Genomic DNA, 16,823 nt, shown 5'->3' with positions numbered 1-16,823 from the left:
GGCAGCAGCCTCCCACAGGGGAACAGCTGGAAGCCGTGGTGAGCTGGATGGCACCGGAGGACAGAGTCATGCAGGTGCAGGTTGTGTGAAGTCAAACTCTGTCAGGGGGCAGGACTGTTCCACTAGCATCACGGACCAGATTGTTGTAACTGCGTTATCCCCGCCTCCTCCTGAGATCAGCTCTCCTAGTTCACTCCAGCATTTCATCATTCACAGTGTTGTGCGATTTCAAAATGAACGCACCCATAAATGCATATATTACAGCGTTTAACCACTGTGCTATAGAATTAAAGTATGTGCGTTTGCACTTTAGTGTCCAGTTCTGTGCCAAAAAAAGCAACTCTCCTTTAAAGAAACAAGGCGTTCTGCTTTGGGGCTTGGTTGGGGTGGTCGGTCCATTTGGTTGTTCTCCTCTCCGGGTTCACTGTTAAATACCCCTCATTATGGCGTTGTTTTGTGATCTAGCCTTGTCAAAGCAAGGTCTCTTCAGTAAAACTCCCGTCTCGGTGAGGTTCCATTCGATGGACCCCCCACGAAGAGGTGGTACGATCCACTCCCCGGAAACGCTAGCGACGCTAGAACCCCCGGCGTCAGGGAAGCAGGTTGAGCTGTCAGCTACGGTGTGGGGCAACTGAACAAGTAGGTGTTGGGAGTCATTTAGTCATTAAGCTTTCGCGTGATGCTGGTTATTGAGACTTACAACTTAATAACACAGTGTTTTAATTGGGTACATTAGGGGTTGCTGCGCCGTATGTTATGTAGTCAGCTAACGTTAGCAGCGTAGCACCGACAGCTAGCAAACAAAAGAAGCGTCTCAGGGCTAGAGGCTGTTCTTACAACAGCAACAACGACAATAATAACGTGCCAGTCCTCTTTGTTAAAGCCTCCGTCGTTACTTACTGAAATTAAAAAGGGACCCGGGGTCATAATGTGCCGTAGTAGGCGTAATAAACCTGTTACCGCGTTTAGCTGCGATCAGCGGCAACGTCGTCAGATTCTTTAGGGGAAGACTGCACATTGTCTAAGCATCATATAATATGTCTATTATTATGTGAAAGGGCACTTCATAAACATGATGTCGTTAATGACCATGTGCAATCCTTCTAAACTGAGTGTGTTTATAGGAACATCTGTGTCCCGTCCCAGCAGCACCTTAGAAACACCGCCCAAGCTCTAAGTAGTTCTAACGGACACAGATGAATCTGCTGTGACAGACGCTTCTACTGGGATGTTTTTACCTGAGGGTTTGATTGTTTTTTCCAGGATCTCTTGTATCTGAATGGAAAAGGCAACTGGAGACACACGGGTAAGACCTGTATCCTGTACATTCTAGCCCTAACTGGGATCACAAACATGAGCATGTTTTATATTGCCACTCCTATCTTTGTCCTTATTTTATTTGCACATGTAGTGCAGGCAATGAAGCCCGTAAAAGGTTCAGGAATGCCTGTGAAGAGGAAGAGGAAGCTCCCTGGTGCAGATGACCACGAGAGTGCGTGTAAAATTACCAGGTACACAAACATGTTCTGCTTTGAGCTGCGTGGTGGTTCAGGCTTTGGCCCGTTCAGCGTTTTGAAATGTTCTTGGCTTAGACACAGAAAGCCAAGTTGTTTCTAGTGGATGAGCCAACACCTTTTGCTTGTGAGTGGGTGGATGAGAGGTCAGCCTTTTTTCCGTAAGTGCGGGTCGGTGCTCAATGTGCTCAATCGTTTTGAGTGCTGATGTGTAACATGTTAATCCAAGTTCTAGTGAGTTACAGGCTGTTTGTTGGAGTGGACAGACTCTGGCTGAACTGTGCTGTGGTCTTGGAGAGAGATGGGCTGATTTGTCTTTATTAATTCAATTCAATTCAATTTCATTTATATAGCGCCAAATCACAACAAAGTTATTTCAAGGCACCTTACAAAGTAAGGTTTAAAACCTCACACAACTAAACCCAACAAATCCCACATACAGCAAGCATTTAATTTGACAGCAACAGTGGAGAGGAAAAACTCCCTCTCTAACGAGGAAGAAACCTCCAGCAGAACCAGACTGGATGTGGGCGGCCATCTGCCTCGACCGGTTGGGGTGAGAGGATAGAGAGAAAGAAAAGCACAGCAACAACAACAAGAAACAACAAGCAACAACAGAGCACAGGCAGGATGGTTGGACCAGGGACTGGATACAGGCAGGATGGTTGGATCCACAGCTGCCCATCACAGAGACCAAACTTTGAGTCCTATGATACCTGTAGGTGAGGATAGAGTAGAGTAGAGTAGAGTAGAGTAGAGTAGAGTAGAGTAGAGTAGAGTAGAGTAGAGAGAGAGAGACAAGGTTAGTTAAACATGGGACAATGATGGGAGGTTATTGGACAGAAGAGGTAGAAGGAAACAGAGGAGCTCAGTGTATAAATTAAGTCCCCCAGCAGTCTATGTCTATTGCAGCTTAACTAAGAGATGGTTCCTGTGACTAACAATCATTGCCAGTGACCTGAACCATCTCTAACTATAAGCTTTATCAAAAAGGAAGGTTTTAAGCCTAATTTTAAAGGTGGGGGGTGTATCAGCTTCTCGAACCTGAAGAGGGAGCTGGTTCCAGAGGAGAGAGCTTGGTAGCTAAAAGCTCTGCCCCTGTTCTACATTTAAACACTCTAGGAACCACAAGTAGCCCAGCACTCTGAGAACGAAGTGTTCTGCTGGGAGCATAAGGAACTATGAGGTCTTTAAGATAAGAAGGAGCTTTATCATTGAGTACTTTGTAGATGAGTAGGAGAATTTTAAATTCTAATCCCGATTCTATGTTCTAGTGTCTGTAATAGAATGTTATGATCAATTGTATCAAATGCAGCACTAAGATCTAACAGGACAAGGACAGAAACTAGACCATTGTCCGAAGCTAATAAAAGATCATTAGTGACTCTAACCAGAGCTGTTTCTGTGCTATGATGTTTTCTAAATCCTGACTGAAAATCTTCGTACAGGTTATTCCCACCCAGGTGGTCAGATAATTGTTTAGCCACAATTTTTTCCAGAATCTTGGAAATAAAGGGTAAATTTGAAATGGGCCTATAGTTGGCTAGTTGTCCAGGGTCAAGGGTTGTTTTTTTCAATAGAGGTTTGACCACAGCCACCTTAAAAGCCTGTGGTACATAGCCTAGTTGTAAAGATTGGTTGATTTGATTTAATATGGATGAGCTGATTAAAGGTAGAACTTCTTTGAGTCATCTGGTTGGGATTGGACCTAAAAGACAAGTGGACGACTTGGAAGAGTTGATTATTGAGGTTAACTCCATATGAGTTATGGGGAAGAAGCTGTCTAGGTAAGACAGGATTTAATAAATTTAAAGTTGATGGATCTAGACAGTGCTTTCTGTCATTTGGAAGAAGTCGCTGCTGAATGTTTTTTCTAATGATGATAATTTTATTAGTAAAGTAGTTCATAAAGTCATTGCTGCTGAGATTTAAGGGGATAGTAGGCTCAATACAGCTATGACTCTTTGTCAGCCTGGCTACAGTGCTGAAAAGAAACCTGGGGTTGTATTTGTTTTCCTCAATTAGGGAGGAATAATATGTTTTTCTAGCAGCACAAAGTGTTTTTTTATATTTCATTAGACTGTGCTTCCATGCAATGCAGTTTACATTTATTTTGTTGGAACGCCACTGTCTTTCTAGTTGTCTAGTCCTTTGCTTTAGGCTGTGGATCTCTGAGTTATACCACTGAGCTAACCTCCTCTGATTCACTGTCTTCTTCTTCAGAGGAGCCACTGTGTCTAACATTGTACGTAGAGAAGCTGCAGCATCATCTACAAGACAGTCAACCTGTTCATAAGGATTAAGGTGACTGTTCTCTGTGTATCTACAAGACATTGAGGCAAAAGATGATGGAATCATCTGCTTGAATCTGGCAACAGAGTTGTCAGATAAACATCTGCTATATGTGCTAAATTCAAAAGTTAATAAGAAATGGTCAGATAACAGAGAGTTTTGGGGAAGAACCATTAAATTATCAATTTCAACCCCAAATGTCAGGACAAGATCGAGGGTGTGGTTAAAACGATGAGTGGGTTCATTTACCTGCTGTGTAAAACCAATAGTGTCTATTAAGGAGTTAAAAGCAGTGCTGAGACAGTTGCTGTCAACATCTACATGAATGTTAAAGTCTCCCACTACAATGACTTTATCTGTGCTAAGAACTAAGTCAGATAAGAATTCAGAGAATTCAGTTAAGAACTCTGAATATGGAGCAGGAGGACGGTAAACAATACAAAACACAACTGGTTTCTGAGTTTCAGAGTCTGGGTGAGAAAGGCTCAGAGTGAGGCTCTCAAATGAGTTATAAATATGTTTAGGTTTAGGAGTAATTAATAAATCTGATTTATAAACTGCTGCTACTCCTCCACCTCTACCTGTACTTCTTGGAACATGATAGTTGATGTGACTCATTGGAGTCGACTCATTTAAAGTAACATATTCATCCTGCTGCAGCCAGGTTTCAGTGAGACAGAACAGATCTATGTGATGGTCACTTATCAAGTCATTTATTAAAAAGGATTTAGATGAGAGAGATCTGATATTTAATAAACCACACTTCATTAGCTTACTATTACTTTGTTCCGTAAGAGGAACTGTTTTGATGTTTATTAAATTCTGGTAAGTCACTCCTCTTTGATTTGTTTGTGACTTGTATAGTTTAGGTGGTCGGGAAGCAGACACAGTCTCTATGCGATAACTAAGACTAAGAGTGGGTCGCGGCTGTAGAGAACATGCAGAGAGGCGTGTAAGACTGCGACTCTGCGTCCTGGGCTCCACTCTGAGTTGTCAAGCAGTGGGGGGACTAAGCAACATGGCCATGTTACTAGAGAGCAGAGAGGCTCCGTTCAACGTGGGATGGACGCCATCTCTTCTAATCAGCCCAGGTTTTCCCCAAAAAGTGCTCCAATTAGCCACAAAGCCCACATCGTTTGCAGGACACCATCCAGACAACCAGCGGTGGAGCGATGACAGCCGGCTATACATGTCATCGCTGGTCACATTGGGGAGGGGTCCAGAGAAAACTACGGAGTCCGACATTGTTTTGGCGAACGAACACACCGACTCAATGTTAGTTTTAGTGACTTCCGATTGGCGTAACCGGGCGTCATTAGCTCCTGCGTGTATTACGATCTTAGCGTACTTACGCTTATCCTTAGACAGGAGCTTAAGATAAGACTCAATGTCGCCCGCTCTGGCCCCAGGCAAACACTTAACTATGACCGCTGGATTCTCTAACTTCACGTTTCGGACTATGGAGTCACCGATGATCAGAGAGGAAAAGGGGGAAGCCATAGCAGGAAAGTAAGCTAGGAGCTACGCTAGCGGAGAAAACACTTAGATAACAGTGTAAATTAGCAGGACGTTTAATGAAAGGAAAGGATGCTTGAGTGTTACAAGCTTGTTTTGCAACTTTTAGCAGTCGCTATCAGATATAAAACGATAATATTTAGAAAAGAGCGGAAAGTAACGCTGTACACACACAGCGGCGGCAAACCTCAGTAACCGGAAGTGACGCGTTACGCTAACCGCCAGTCAGCCAACCACCGAGCACCGAACAGAGCGGTGCTCGGTGTGTCTTATTAACTGACTTTGTTTGCAGTTTCACTCGACCTCAGGTTCGTGATGCGAGGCCCATCAGTGCTGGGAAACTGTTCTCCAGTAAGAAGTGCCTGGCCTGGTTTCACAAGTATGCTGGCCCTGACGCGCTGGTCGGTCCAGAAGCCATGGAGAAGTTCTGTGAAGACATTGGAGTGGAGCCAGAGAACGTGAGTGCTTCCAGTTCCTTTAAGTCACAGAAGCCTGGTGAGGAACTTTTAGGATTTAAATGTTTTTGTCTTTCTTGCAGATCATCATGTTAGTCTTAGCCTGGCACCTTAAAGCTGCCAATATGGGTTTCTTCACCAAAGAGGAGTGGCTCAGGGGAATGACCATACTACAGTAAGGAATCTAGTTATTTTACCGTTGAGACGAGTTTGAGCACAATCATCTGTGGTCCACTGTTTCCTCCTTGTGTCCAGTAAATCAGCATATGTGGAACTTTCCTCTGTCACTTTGTTAATGAACTACTTTAACCTACTGACCTGCAGGTGTGACTGCACAGAGAGGTTACAGAGCAAACTGGATTACATGTGCAGTGAGCTCAGCGACGCTGCCATCTTCAAAAACATCTACAGATATGCCTTCGACTTCGCCAGAGTGAGTCTATTTTTAATACAGGGGAGCTTGCACTTCTCACTTGTTACTCCCCCCACACACATAGAGACACACATAAATGTGTGAACCTGCCGATCGTGGTGAGCCAGAAAAAGACTGAACAAGCCGGTGAGGAAGGCCAGCTCTGTCCACTGGACTCTGGAGGAGGTGGGTGAGAGGAGGACGTTGGCCAAGCTGACATCCATCATGGACAGTTCTGCTCACCCACTGCACCAGACTGTGGGAGCTCTGAGCAGCTCCTTCAGTGGCAGACTGATCCACTCACAGTGTGGGGCGGATCAGCTACTGCAGGTCCTTCATCCCCACCGCTGTCAGACTGTACAATGTAGAGGTCTGATGGGCTCAAATCTGCACAGTTGTTTGGTCACTTTATCTTGGACACTTTAGTACTGTACTGTATTTGTGAGCTGGAGATCTGTTCTTCTTAAATGCTACATGTTTTCCTTATCCTGCAAAAATTTAAGTACGGTACATGCCTGAACTGTAAAAATGTAAATACTGTGCATCTTATGTTCTAATTTTGCACATTTTTTTTATTCTGCTGTTCTCCTGTGGCTGCTCCAGCAACTGAATTTCCCCACTGTGGGATGAATAAAGTTTATCTGTCTGTCCGTTCGTCCTACTTTCAGGATATGTGCTCATCTCAAATAGACTCATCCAGTGTTCGTTTGAGACTGGACCAAGTTGTCTTGGGCCTCCTCAAACAAAACACATTTAATGGGGAAAACCAAGCAAAGTTTATTTCAGCTGGACTAAACAGGTCAGGATAGAAAATGTCCTTAATTCAATCTTTATCCTAACTTTACCGTATGTAATTTTGCAGCAGTTCCCTAGCTAATTAGATTTCCTCCAGGAATAGAACAAATGTGTTGCCCTCTTCTTTCATAATTTAGATTGAATTTATAGCTGAGCAGTAGTCCAGCATTATCTCACCTACCACTTGCTGGGTTTGTCTGTGTGTGCTCAGGATAAGGACCAGAGGAGTTTGGACATGGACACGGCTAAATCAATGCTGGCCTTGCTGCTGGGCAGAACGTGGCCTCTCTTCCCAGTGTTTCATGAGTTTCTGGAGGTAAATCTATTTGTTCTTGTTTAGATGAGCCACAGACGAGGTTTCTTTTTCCTCACTACCACTCTGTCTTCTGTCTCATACAGCAGTCCAAGTACAAGGGCATAAACAAGGACCAGTGGTATAATGTTTTGGAGTTCAGCAGGACCATCAACACAGACCTCAGTAACTATGATGAAGATGGAGCCTGTAAGTGTAACAAGTCACTACTGTAGTTAGGGTAGGAGACTACGGGTAGTTCGTGCGGTGTTGAATCTTAATTGGAGCCACAAAGTTGCTGTGTGTAGTTGTCCAGTCAGTGGCCTTGTTGTCTGTGCAGATTCATCCCAGGTGAAGATCACTAGTCGGTCTCTGTTTGGCCATCGTAACATAGCAGGGTTCCCAGTTTAGTAACTATACATGAAAGTCATTACTGAGTCCTGGTAGCGCCGTATTGAAGGCACTGGCCTGGGAGGCAGAACATCCCTGGTTCAATCTGCGTCACCAGGTGTGTCCTTGAGTAAGACACTCACTACCCCATGGTTTGTTACATTAGTTGTAATCGTCATAGACTGTTCTATTATTTTGTTTTAGTTTCTTTGTGACAGGAGCTTAAAAGTGGTAGCAGAGTTTTTATGCTGTTTCTTTAGTTCCTTTTAATATGTTTGAGCTGAGAATGGCATGTTACAATGTTATCCTTAATCTGCATTTTCCATTATAAGCAGCAGGTGGACTCACATTAATTTGTAATTTTAGTGTGTAGTTGCTGTCATCTATGACAGAACTGTTGCTTCTGCAGGGCCAGTGCTGCTGGACGAGTTTGTGGAGTGGCGGAAAGCTTGGTCAGCATCGTAGCAGATGTCATTAAGCCAAAAATGAGAAACACAGGAGTCGCCTGTTTATCACTCAAGCAAAAAGAAAACTGTGATTTAAGACCACGTCAACCAACACAAACTACGACATCAGGGCCGTTGTGGTGTCGCATCTCATCAGATCGCTGGCCTTTCGCGCACTAATTAGACGTTTTATAGTGTTAATTCAGAGAACGGATCACAAACCAAGTGGAGGACTGAAAGAAGAGCTCTGGACTTGTTTTCTTGATACAGCAATTATTTTTGTTCTCATTTTGTGTCTTGTTTATAGATGTTTTCACATAAATAAAACCAAACTGGAAACATAAGAAGCAGCTTTAGTAGATTTACTGGTTTTGACGAGGTTTGTGTGTGGGGTCAAAGGCTCCATCCTCAAGGTTGTACAGCATCTGTCACATCATGGCTGCTGTCCTGAGAAATGGAAAAAAAGGACAGAAGCATGAGTTGACAGAGTGAAACCAGGGTGATGCTTTTCACAAGCAGTCAAACGAAGGTCCGCGGACCTGCTGTCCATGTGGAAGCGTGTCCCCTCCTCTCCTCCCGCCTCCTGTGTAGCGGCGGCCATGATGGCGCTGAGCCGCGTCAGAGAGCGGGTCCTCTGCCTGGGCCGGGGGGTGGGGGCCGGCTCGTGCAGGGTTTCTGGGAGGTGGCAGTACCTCTGGCCGTCCTCGTCGTACTGGTACAGGCGGATGATGCGACAGCGCCGAGCCGGGAGCGACGCTTCTCTGATGCTGCCGTCCTGTGACTCACTGTCTCCTGATTCAGTAACTGGCTGTTGAGAATCTTCTGCTGTCTTTGTTGTTTCTGCATGGTCTGTCTTTTTCTCCTTCTCAATTCCTCTGTCCTCGTTGCTCTTATTATCCTCCTGGCTCTGGCCTCCATCTTTCTCCTTTGTGCTTTCTCTGTACTCTGTTTCATTGGGATTCTCTGTGCCTTCTCTTTGCTCTTCTTCACACGGTTTCTTATTTCCCTCCACACTCTTGCCTGCCTCTTCCTCCTCTGTTTTTCTCTCCTCTTCTTTCTTGTGCCTGAAACTTCTCTGGGGTTTGATGGGTGGAGATGATGTATCTGTGCTTGAGCTTTCGTTCTGCAGGTTTCCCATCTCAAAGCCCTGGGATGTGAACGATAACTCCACCACGTTGGTTTGTTGGTGTGATGATTGAAGCCTCTTGGTGACAAATTCTAAAAATCTGAGAAAAAATGAACAAGGGCAAGATTGTTACCATTTATCCACTGACTTTTTTTAGAGCATCCTGTTATTAAAAGAGGTTTAAATAACTGCAAAAAATGTGAAGGTGGCTGTTACCAGCAGGACAATGATCCACACCAGAATTCAATTCAATTCAATTTTATTCATATAGCGGCAAATCACAACAAAGTTATCTCAAGGCACTTTACAAAGTAAGGTTAAAGACCTCATACAACTAAACCCAACAAATGTAAAATGGAGGATAGAATTTAAAATTCTCCTACTCGCCTACAAAGTACTCAATGATAAAGCTCCTTATCTTATCTCATAGTTCCTTATGCTCCCAGCAGAACACTTCGTTCTCAGAGCGCTGGGCTACTTGTGGTTTCTAGAGTGTTTAAATGTAGAACGGGGGGCAGAGCTTTTAGCTCCAAGCTCCTCTCCTCTGGAACCAGCTCCCTCTTTAGGTTTGAGAAGCTGACACACTCTCCACCTTTAAGATCAGGCTTAAAACCTTCCTCTTTGATAAAGCTTATATATACACTGAGCTCCTCTGTTTCCTTCTACCTCCTCTGTCCAATAACCTCCCATCATTGTCCCATGTTTAACTAACTTTGTCTCTTTCTCTCCAGTAGTTGTGCTTCTCTCCTCTCTCTCTCTCTCTCTCTCTCTCTCTCTCTCTCTCTCTCTCGCTCTCCCCCACCCTACCCTACAGATATCATTGGACTCAAAGTTTGGTGTCTGTGATGGGCAGCTGCGGATCCAACCATCCTGCCTGTGCTCTGTTGTTGCTTGTTGTTGTTGCTGTGCTTTTCTCTCTCTCTATCCTCTCACCCCAACCGGCCGAGGCAGATGGCCGCCCACATCCAGTCTGGTTCTGCTGGAGGTTTCTTCCTCGTTAGAGAGGGAGTTTTTCCTCTCCACTGTTGCTGTCAAATTAAATGCTTGCTGTATGTGGGATTTGTTGGGTTTAGTTGTGTGAGGTTTTAAACCTTACTTTGTAAAGTGCCTTGAGATAAGCTTGTTGTGATTTGGCGCTATATAAATAAAATTGAATTGAATTGAACAAATCCGGCAAAAAATTGTCCACTTGCAACCATCATCCAAATGTGAAGAAGCTAAACTCACCTGAGGATGAGAGTCCTGGACAAAGCTCCCATGCTGAAGCCAAACACAAACATCAGCAGCACACATGCTGTCACTGCTCCTGCAAACGCCTCATGTGAAACATCTTTCTGCTTCTCAAATACTATGTCCCAGCTGAACCTGGTGGAAGACAGGCTTTGCTGACAGTCACCAAGTATTTGGCTCAGGTGGTGGTGGTGGCTAACATGCAGCTCGTATGGCCATAGAACAGCTCCCTTTGCGTCCTGCAGGAGGCAGTAGTACATGCCACTGTGGACAGTGCTGCTGTTGGGGATCACCAGGCTCCCGTCAGGGCGCATGAACACAGGGCCCAGTGGGAAACTGGAGCTCAGGAGCTCTCCAAAGGGGGTGTGCCAGTACTGGACCTCTCCTGCACATGACACAAGCAGCAGGTCTGTTGGTCAGTTATCACACCCAAAACGCCTCAAATAAAAACTTAGACACTGAAATATTACAACCTGCTAAATGTAGGATTAAGGGCTGAGCTGCTGATTTGGTTTGAACAGGAGGGATCCTAATAAAGTGGCCAGCCTAAAACTGCTGCTGTTATCTTTAACTACTGGGCAGCAGCTAAGTCAGTGCTGCAGGTCTAATGGAGTGTTCAGGTTTATGGAGTTGATAGCGCAGGAGCTGGTGCAGGTACACTCTCACACAGACACACAGAGACAAACACACACACAGTTGTCTAACCTTTGCTCTAATCTGAACCAAAACTCAATTCCAACCTCAGCCCTAAAATCACATCTTGACCCTCAAATAGGCCTTTAAAGAAGTGGACGAGGACAGTGGACAAAATGGGCTTCATTTCAGAGCCTGGATGTGATTTAATTGATGATGTTGTCAAGTGAAACTCACAAATGAATACCTCAAAAGTTCAAAAACGTTCTGGACATCATTAAATGTTCTGGGGAGACAAATAATAGTTCATGAAGCATGTTGTGTACTTTCAAAAATCCTTTCCATCTCAATTTCAAACGTTTCCCTGAACAGTTAAACTGTGCATTCCTTTACTGACCTGTATTTGTTCCATTTCCGCACTTTAAATTCAACTGTTGCTCTGGACGACCTTTGACCCCACAAGTTGGCTTCACTCTCAGAGCGTCTGCAGTTGCTCCTAGTGAATTTGATAAACTGGCCAGGAAAGCTGTGAATGTCAACCACCTGGGGAACATTTTGAACCTGAGGAAAGAATGTGTTTATGATTCCTGTGTGGTAAATACTAAGATTATGTGAAAGGAGGTTCCCTGCACTTACAAAGGATGCAAATCTAGTTTCCAGTGGGGACAGATACTGTACGATGTTTAAACCCAATGTGACGAGCCCAGAGGCGAAAACTAAGGCAAACATATCACAAATGCTGGTTTAACAGCGCCCACACGTTACCACGCTTTATACTATCAAACTATTTCATAGTTCAATGGAATGAAACACTTATTCTTGTTGGTAATAGACAGACATGATTGAAGGTTATATTTACCTGTGAAGCTTGTGAATGTGGCTGTGTTGAACGCACAGTGTCTGTTGGTGTGAAGTCTCCTGTTGCAGAGTAAAGTGCAGCTTTTCACATGACACTGGACGTCCTTTCCTCTGCTGCTGTTAAAGATTAATAGCAACTACTGTTTTATAAAACCATCTGGTTTCTGTGCAAACTGCAGTTCTTCACATTTCTCCACATGACAGCTTGATTATGTAAATACATAAATTTCTCTCTACTATTAAATACTCAAAGCACTGATTGTGCAACTAGAAGAAACCGGACAAGCATTAGCTTCCTTTTCCAACAATCGCAGGAATAATTTAAGGCAACTAGAGTAAAAACAAGCTGGACATTAAGTAAAACATTGTTACTATGCTATATGTCAGAGTCATCAGAAGCTTGTTTAAGAAGAAGATTACCTGTTACAAACAATGATGTGCCTTAGGTTTTCACCAGAGTAAAGCTGAGAAAGAAACATAACATCAAGAAAAAGCATTACAAGTCAGATTTCTATTCCAAGACTATGTAACTTTGCAGGGTTAGTTTGATGTAACACCAGCTATAACACATCTGGACTGAAAAGCAATGTCATCAAACACTTTTTAATAAACACACGTTTATTACGCAATGAACCCAGGACTCCAATTACAAAAAGATCAAAGGAGACTACTAGTCATCTCACAGAAGGAACTTAAATAAGCATAAATGATGATGTAGCGGATTCAAATTATTAATAGTTTGATATTAATGCAAAACATTAATATACCTCGAAGTTGGGGCACCAGGTTTGTTTTAAAGCTGAAACCACGCTTGTATTAATCTAGTCAAAGCCAGATATCAATTCAATGAGTTACCACTCATGAACAACAATAACCACTTTCTTGTGATAAAACCAAATCAGTCTCTTATGCCGTGAATTCTTGTCGCGGTTCAGTGACCTCTGTTTAAATCTGAAGAGCAATGCACACAAAACTAGATTCCTTTTAACGTTTTATTAATCTAACACTACTGGATATATGAATAACATAATATGGAAATACTCAAATAAACAGAACAGAAAATGAGAGAATGATCAGAATGAGATGATGAACAGTGAATGAATCAATGAGTGAAACCCAAAGAATGGTCAAGACCTGAGTGTGTGATGGCTTTGATCAAGAGAAAAGAGTATTTGTCTCTAACTAATTCAAATCTAAGGATAACTCATAAATTTGGAATGTTCAATTTCAGAGCTTTGAGAAACACCAGACTTCTCAGAGGATTAGAGATGTTCGTCTTGCCTTAGTTTGGAGCTGTAGCCGCTGTGCAGCGTTTCCCGTTACCGGTTCGGTTGAGCAGGCGTGCCCTCTCTGGTCCAGGTGCCACGGCCTCTGGGCCAGGAATCGTCGCCCGCGGTGATGATGACGGCTCGGGTTCAGCAGAGTAACAGTCAGCCAGGCTGGACTTTCAGGGTGTTGCAAAGCGTCAGCACTGCTTAAACTAGCCCAAAAAGCAAACGGGCTGGAATCTAATTTAATTAGTTTGATCAAAAATAGCGAGTCATTTAAGGACTGGTTGTAATAGTTTCAGTTTCGCGGAGTTTCTTGATGACTTTCTAACGTTACAAAAATCGTTGTTCGTTCGTGTCTCTAAGTTTAACTTAGGTTTACAAAATTTAAGAACAAAGGAAAATTAAAGAAAAGTAATGCGACGCAAAAAGGAAAAAGTGAAAGAAGTTTGAAGATAGAGGGAAATCCGTTTTGCCTTGGGTGTCACTGGTTTAAATACCTCTGGGGCAGTGGTCACTGCAGGGCGGAGAAATGACTTCAACCAGTGGTGAAGAGTTCCACCTCTTCAGATCAGGAATCAAACTATTGGATTTGGATCGCTCCTAAATCTGGGATAACTAAGCTCTTCTCTTTTCATCAAGCTCAAAGTTCCATCACACCATAACACAATAAGCATGTAATGATCACTTTGACACTCAAATGAGCAGTCAGATTAGTTAACCAGCAACATTAACTGCATAGAATCTTAAGGTCTTATACGTGGTCCCTTACAATGCTGTAACAACTTAAATGTTATTCATGATGCCTGGTCTTGTCTTATGCAACACCCAGTAAACACTAAAACATACACGAATAATAAATGCAAGCAAAATCAAATTATAAATGACCTAATCTGGACATTACTAATTAAACAATTGTAACACTTAAAAATGTGATACAATAATGAGCATACCGAATTGTAGCTGGTGGAAATAGTCCATGTGTATGTTGCACAGATTAAAAGAAGTAAAGAAGGTGAGTATCTCTATTTCAACTTTGTGTCTTCACACAAAGGAAAGCATGGTGATGAGTTGAAGTCCCTTTGTAACTTTAGGAATTTCCTGGTAAATCTGTAGATCAGGCATTGAACATCACACAGAAACCAATCTAATATCAAATGAAAACATTTTGTCCACAGAATACGATGACATCAGTTTCATGGAAGTTGAAAGTTCTGGTGCATCTGAACCAGAACCTGTGTCCAAATGAAGTCTCTCGTTCTCTTTGATGAGCACATTCCACATTTTATGGCTGGTGGTCCCAGTTCTGGGAGAGACAGCTTCTTGGTGATAAATGTGACAGCCTCTCCTTTTGGCATGATAAGCAGAGGTAGAATCCTGAGGGATTTACAGGTAGATCAACAAAGTGGACTAATGGTTCTTTGATATGGACCTTTGAGATGTTGGCGTCAATTGGTGCCTGTGGTGATAGAAGCCAGTCTCCTGTTGTGGAGAAAGGTTCAGGGTCCCTTATCTCTGGGGAGTAAAGGGACGTAGGGGCTCTTCAAAGGAGGGAGTTAAGTTCACATGTAGGTCAGGTTACCTCAGTCCAGACGTGGATTGCTACATTCTCCACGTGTCTAGATAGTTCATTGACCTGAGGGGAGAGAGTGGTGGTGAACAGGCACTGCCGTGGCTGGGAAAGTGGGAGGAAAGGGCTGGAAGGGCCCTGCAATGCACAGCCTAATCTGGTGCACATTGCTGCGGGACCTCCTGGAGGACCAAGGCGTAACGGCTCGATTGGAGTGATGAGCTGTGCATGGTCACTACCAATCAGTAGCAGAGGTTTAACCTTTCTGAAGGACTGGAGCGGAATGCCTCTGAGGTGCTTGTACTTCTTCTTAAGGGACTGAACCTGATAAGTATGTTCTGCCAGGTCGATTGTGGACGGCTGTGAAGGCATTATTCACCTGATACTTTAGCCTTGGCTTTGCTTTAGGTGAAATGGTGAAAGAAATACAGGAACCGTGAAGAGTTTCCACATCTTGTCTTATGGTGCGTAATGGGAGTGTCTCATTAGTGCCTTGTATTGACAGCTCACGGGAAGCAGTGGGCAGCAGCATGGTCCTTTCCGATCCATCATCCAGTACAGCATAAGTATATAGAGTCCTGCAGTTATAGTGAAGGATGACTGGGACAACCTTTAACAGGACACGGCAACTGTCCGTTGGTCGATCGAGGTACAGGACACCAGTAGGACTCTCACCTTCTCCCTGTGGGACACTGGCCAGTTGGTTTTCCCTTTGGAGTCCTGTTGTTCACTTCATGGAGGACTTGGAGGTGGCGGCCTTGACACAAGTTGCAGGGTTTCTTCAAGTTACACTGAGCTGCTTGATGCGAACAAGCACAGCGCCAGCACCTCTTGTTACTCCTTATCCATTCAGTCAGCTGGTCTTTTTCTGAGCTTGGTGGTGCCTGGGCACTGACTCAGGTGATGAGCTCGATTGTCACAGAATGCACAGTGTGGCTGGTGCTTTGCTTTGGTCAGGGACATACTCTGGAATTTAGATGCACTCTCTGCTCCGTGAAGGCCTCTCCCTCATCCCCCTAACAGGCAGAAGGCCATTGAAATCTTGACACCAGGACTCATACTTCAGCCAGTTGGCTAGATCCTCTAAGGTGTGGGTCTTAGAAGGATGATTATACATGCACCTACGAAACTCAGCTTGCTGTTCTGGAGGGAGTTTAGTTATTAGCCGAGCCACATGGGAACCACACTGCAGTTCAACTTCTCCATGTTGGCGTCTGCTGTCTCCGTCTTTAACATGCCCATTAGTGACTGTACCTGAAGGGCAAATTTATCAAATGCAGCTACATCTCCTCTCCGGATGTCAGGTGAGTCCATCACAGTGGCAATTCGCTTGAGGGCAAGCTGATGTGGCTGGCCAAGCTTCTCATTCAGAGCCGTCATGGTGTCTGTGAACGGAGTGGAGGAATGGAGGAATGCATCAGCTATCAGTCTAGCTTCTTCAAGGTGTAGGTGATCTAACAGGACTTGGTATCTGAATGACTCAGTACTGTCTGCGAGCAATAGCGTCTCTAAGGCAATTCTGAGGCGAGCAAACTCCCCGTGTGAGGTTGGGAATGCTTGGGCGGGGGCCCCTGTATGTGCTCTTAGGTATAATGTCTGGCGGCGGTGATCTCTGATCTGCTGGAGCTCGCCATGGTAGATAGTGAGAGGATGGAGGAATGGGGGTTTGCACCTCTGGCTTAGGCTGCATTAGAGTAGACTGAGCTGACATCTCATACGGTGTAGATGAGGTCTGCAGAGGGTGGGGAGCAAACACTTACTTGTTAATCTGGGTGTTTAGCTTGTTGTTCCTGCTGAGTGGGAAAATAGTCTCTCTTCAGGATCTGAAGCTCCTTCATCCTAGTGTCAAGGTGCTCTAAAACTGGAGTCTGACCGGAAACTGGTTCCTAGTTACTTCAACTGGCCAGGGTGGGGGTGGAGGTCAATCCTCCTCTTCCAGACAGGGGTCTGACCCATACCTTTCTTTGGGGACCTCTGGCAGTGGAGGTAGTGGTAGGCTCCCAGCACGGTTGATCAGACGTAGCATG

General features: G+C 44.2%; 2 protein-coding genes across 7 annotated transcripts; one reads left to right on the top strand and one right to left on the bottom strand.

The window, feature by feature from the left end:
- The first annotated feature begins 1,270 nt into the window (after positions 1-1,270).
- dcun1d5 (DCN1, defective in cullin neddylation 1, domain containing 5 (S. cerevisiae)) lies at positions 1,271-8,458 on the top strand. 3 transcript variants are annotated; one of them, XM_029172126.3, is made up of 8 exons: positions 1,271-1,306; positions 1,412-1,511; positions 5,614-5,779; positions 5,860-5,951; positions 6,101-6,209; positions 7,195-7,299; positions 7,383-7,485; positions 8,075-8,458. In XM_029172126.3, the coding sequence occupies exons 2-8, from the start codon at positions 1,420-1,422 to the stop codon at positions 8,128-8,130; spliced, it is 723 nt and encodes a 240-aa protein (XP_029027959.1). In that variant the 5' UTR covers positions 1,271-1,306; positions 1,412-1,419; the 3' UTR covers positions 8,131-8,458. The 3 variants fall into 3 exon arrangements, with proteins under 3 accessions (XP_029027959.1, XP_055369958.1, XP_055369957.1); XM_055513983.1 differs by lacking the exons at positions 1,271-1,306; positions 1,412-1,511 and adding an exon at positions 3,800-3,818; XM_055513982.1 differs by lacking the exons at positions 1,271-1,306; positions 1,412-1,511 and adding an exon at positions 5,042-5,315.
- On the bottom strand, positions 1,511-15,533 carry LOC114867503 (uncharacterized). Of its 4 annotated transcripts, XM_055513979.1 has the most exons (7): positions 12,379-15,533; positions 11,960-12,075; positions 11,498-11,661; positions 10,465-10,852; positions 8,651-9,337; positions 8,478-8,558; positions 1,511-2,230 (listed from the first exon to the last, which is right to left on the bottom strand). In XM_055513979.1, exons 3-6 carry the CDS (start codon positions 11,652-11,654, stop codon positions 8,540-8,542), a joined length of 1,251 nt encoding a protein of 416 aa, XP_055369954.1. In that variant the 5' UTR covers positions 11,655-11,661; positions 11,960-12,075; positions 12,379-15,533; the 3' UTR covers positions 1,511-2,230; positions 8,478-8,539. The 4 variants fall into 4 exon arrangements, with proteins under 4 accessions (XP_055369954.1, XP_040929480.1, XP_040929482.1 ...); XM_041073546.2 differs by lacking the exon at positions 12,379-15,533 and having other exon boundaries at positions 11,960-12,200; XM_041073548.2 differs by lacking the exons at positions 11,960-12,075; positions 12,379-15,533 and adding an exon at positions 11,737-11,942.
- Between the last annotated feature and the right edge of the window lie 1,290 nt (positions 15,534-16,823).

Source organism: Betta splendens, chromosome 13 (genome assembly GCF_900634795.4).
Source record: "Betta splendens chromosome 13, fBetSpl5.4, whole genome shotgun sequence".
Taxonomy (NCBI): Eukaryota; Metazoa; Chordata; class Actinopteri; order Anabantiformes; family Osphronemidae; genus Betta; species Betta splendens.
This window is presented reverse-complemented; position numbering and strand designations above follow the sequence as displayed.

Bases quoted from the DNA above. Each gene is read 5' to 3' on its own strand.
- dcun1d5 (XM_055513982.1), top strand. From the start codon at position 5,194: ATGTCGCCCGCTCTGGCCCCAGGCAAACACTTAACTATGACCGCTGGA. The intron at 5,316-5,613 runs GTAAGCTAGGAG...CTTTGTTTGCAG, and splicing joins GGGGAAGCCATAGCAGGAAA to TTTCACTCGACCTCAGGTTC. The intron at 5,952-6,100 runs GTAAGGAATCTA...ACTGACCTGCAG, and splicing joins AGGGGAATGACCATACTACA to GTGTGACTGCACAGAGAGGT.
- LOC114867503 (XM_055513979.1), bottom strand. From the start codon at position 11,654: ATGTTCCCCAGGTGGTTGACATTCACAGCTTTCCTGGCCAGTTTATCA. The intron at 10,853-11,497 runs GTCAGTAAAGGA...TGTCATGTGCAG, and splicing joins CGGAAATGGAACAAATACAG to GAGAGGTCCAGTACTGGCAC. The intron at 9,338-10,464 runs GTGAGTTTAGCT...ATTTTTTCTCAG, and splicing joins TCCAGGACTCTCATCCTCAG to ATTTTTAGAATTTGTCACCA.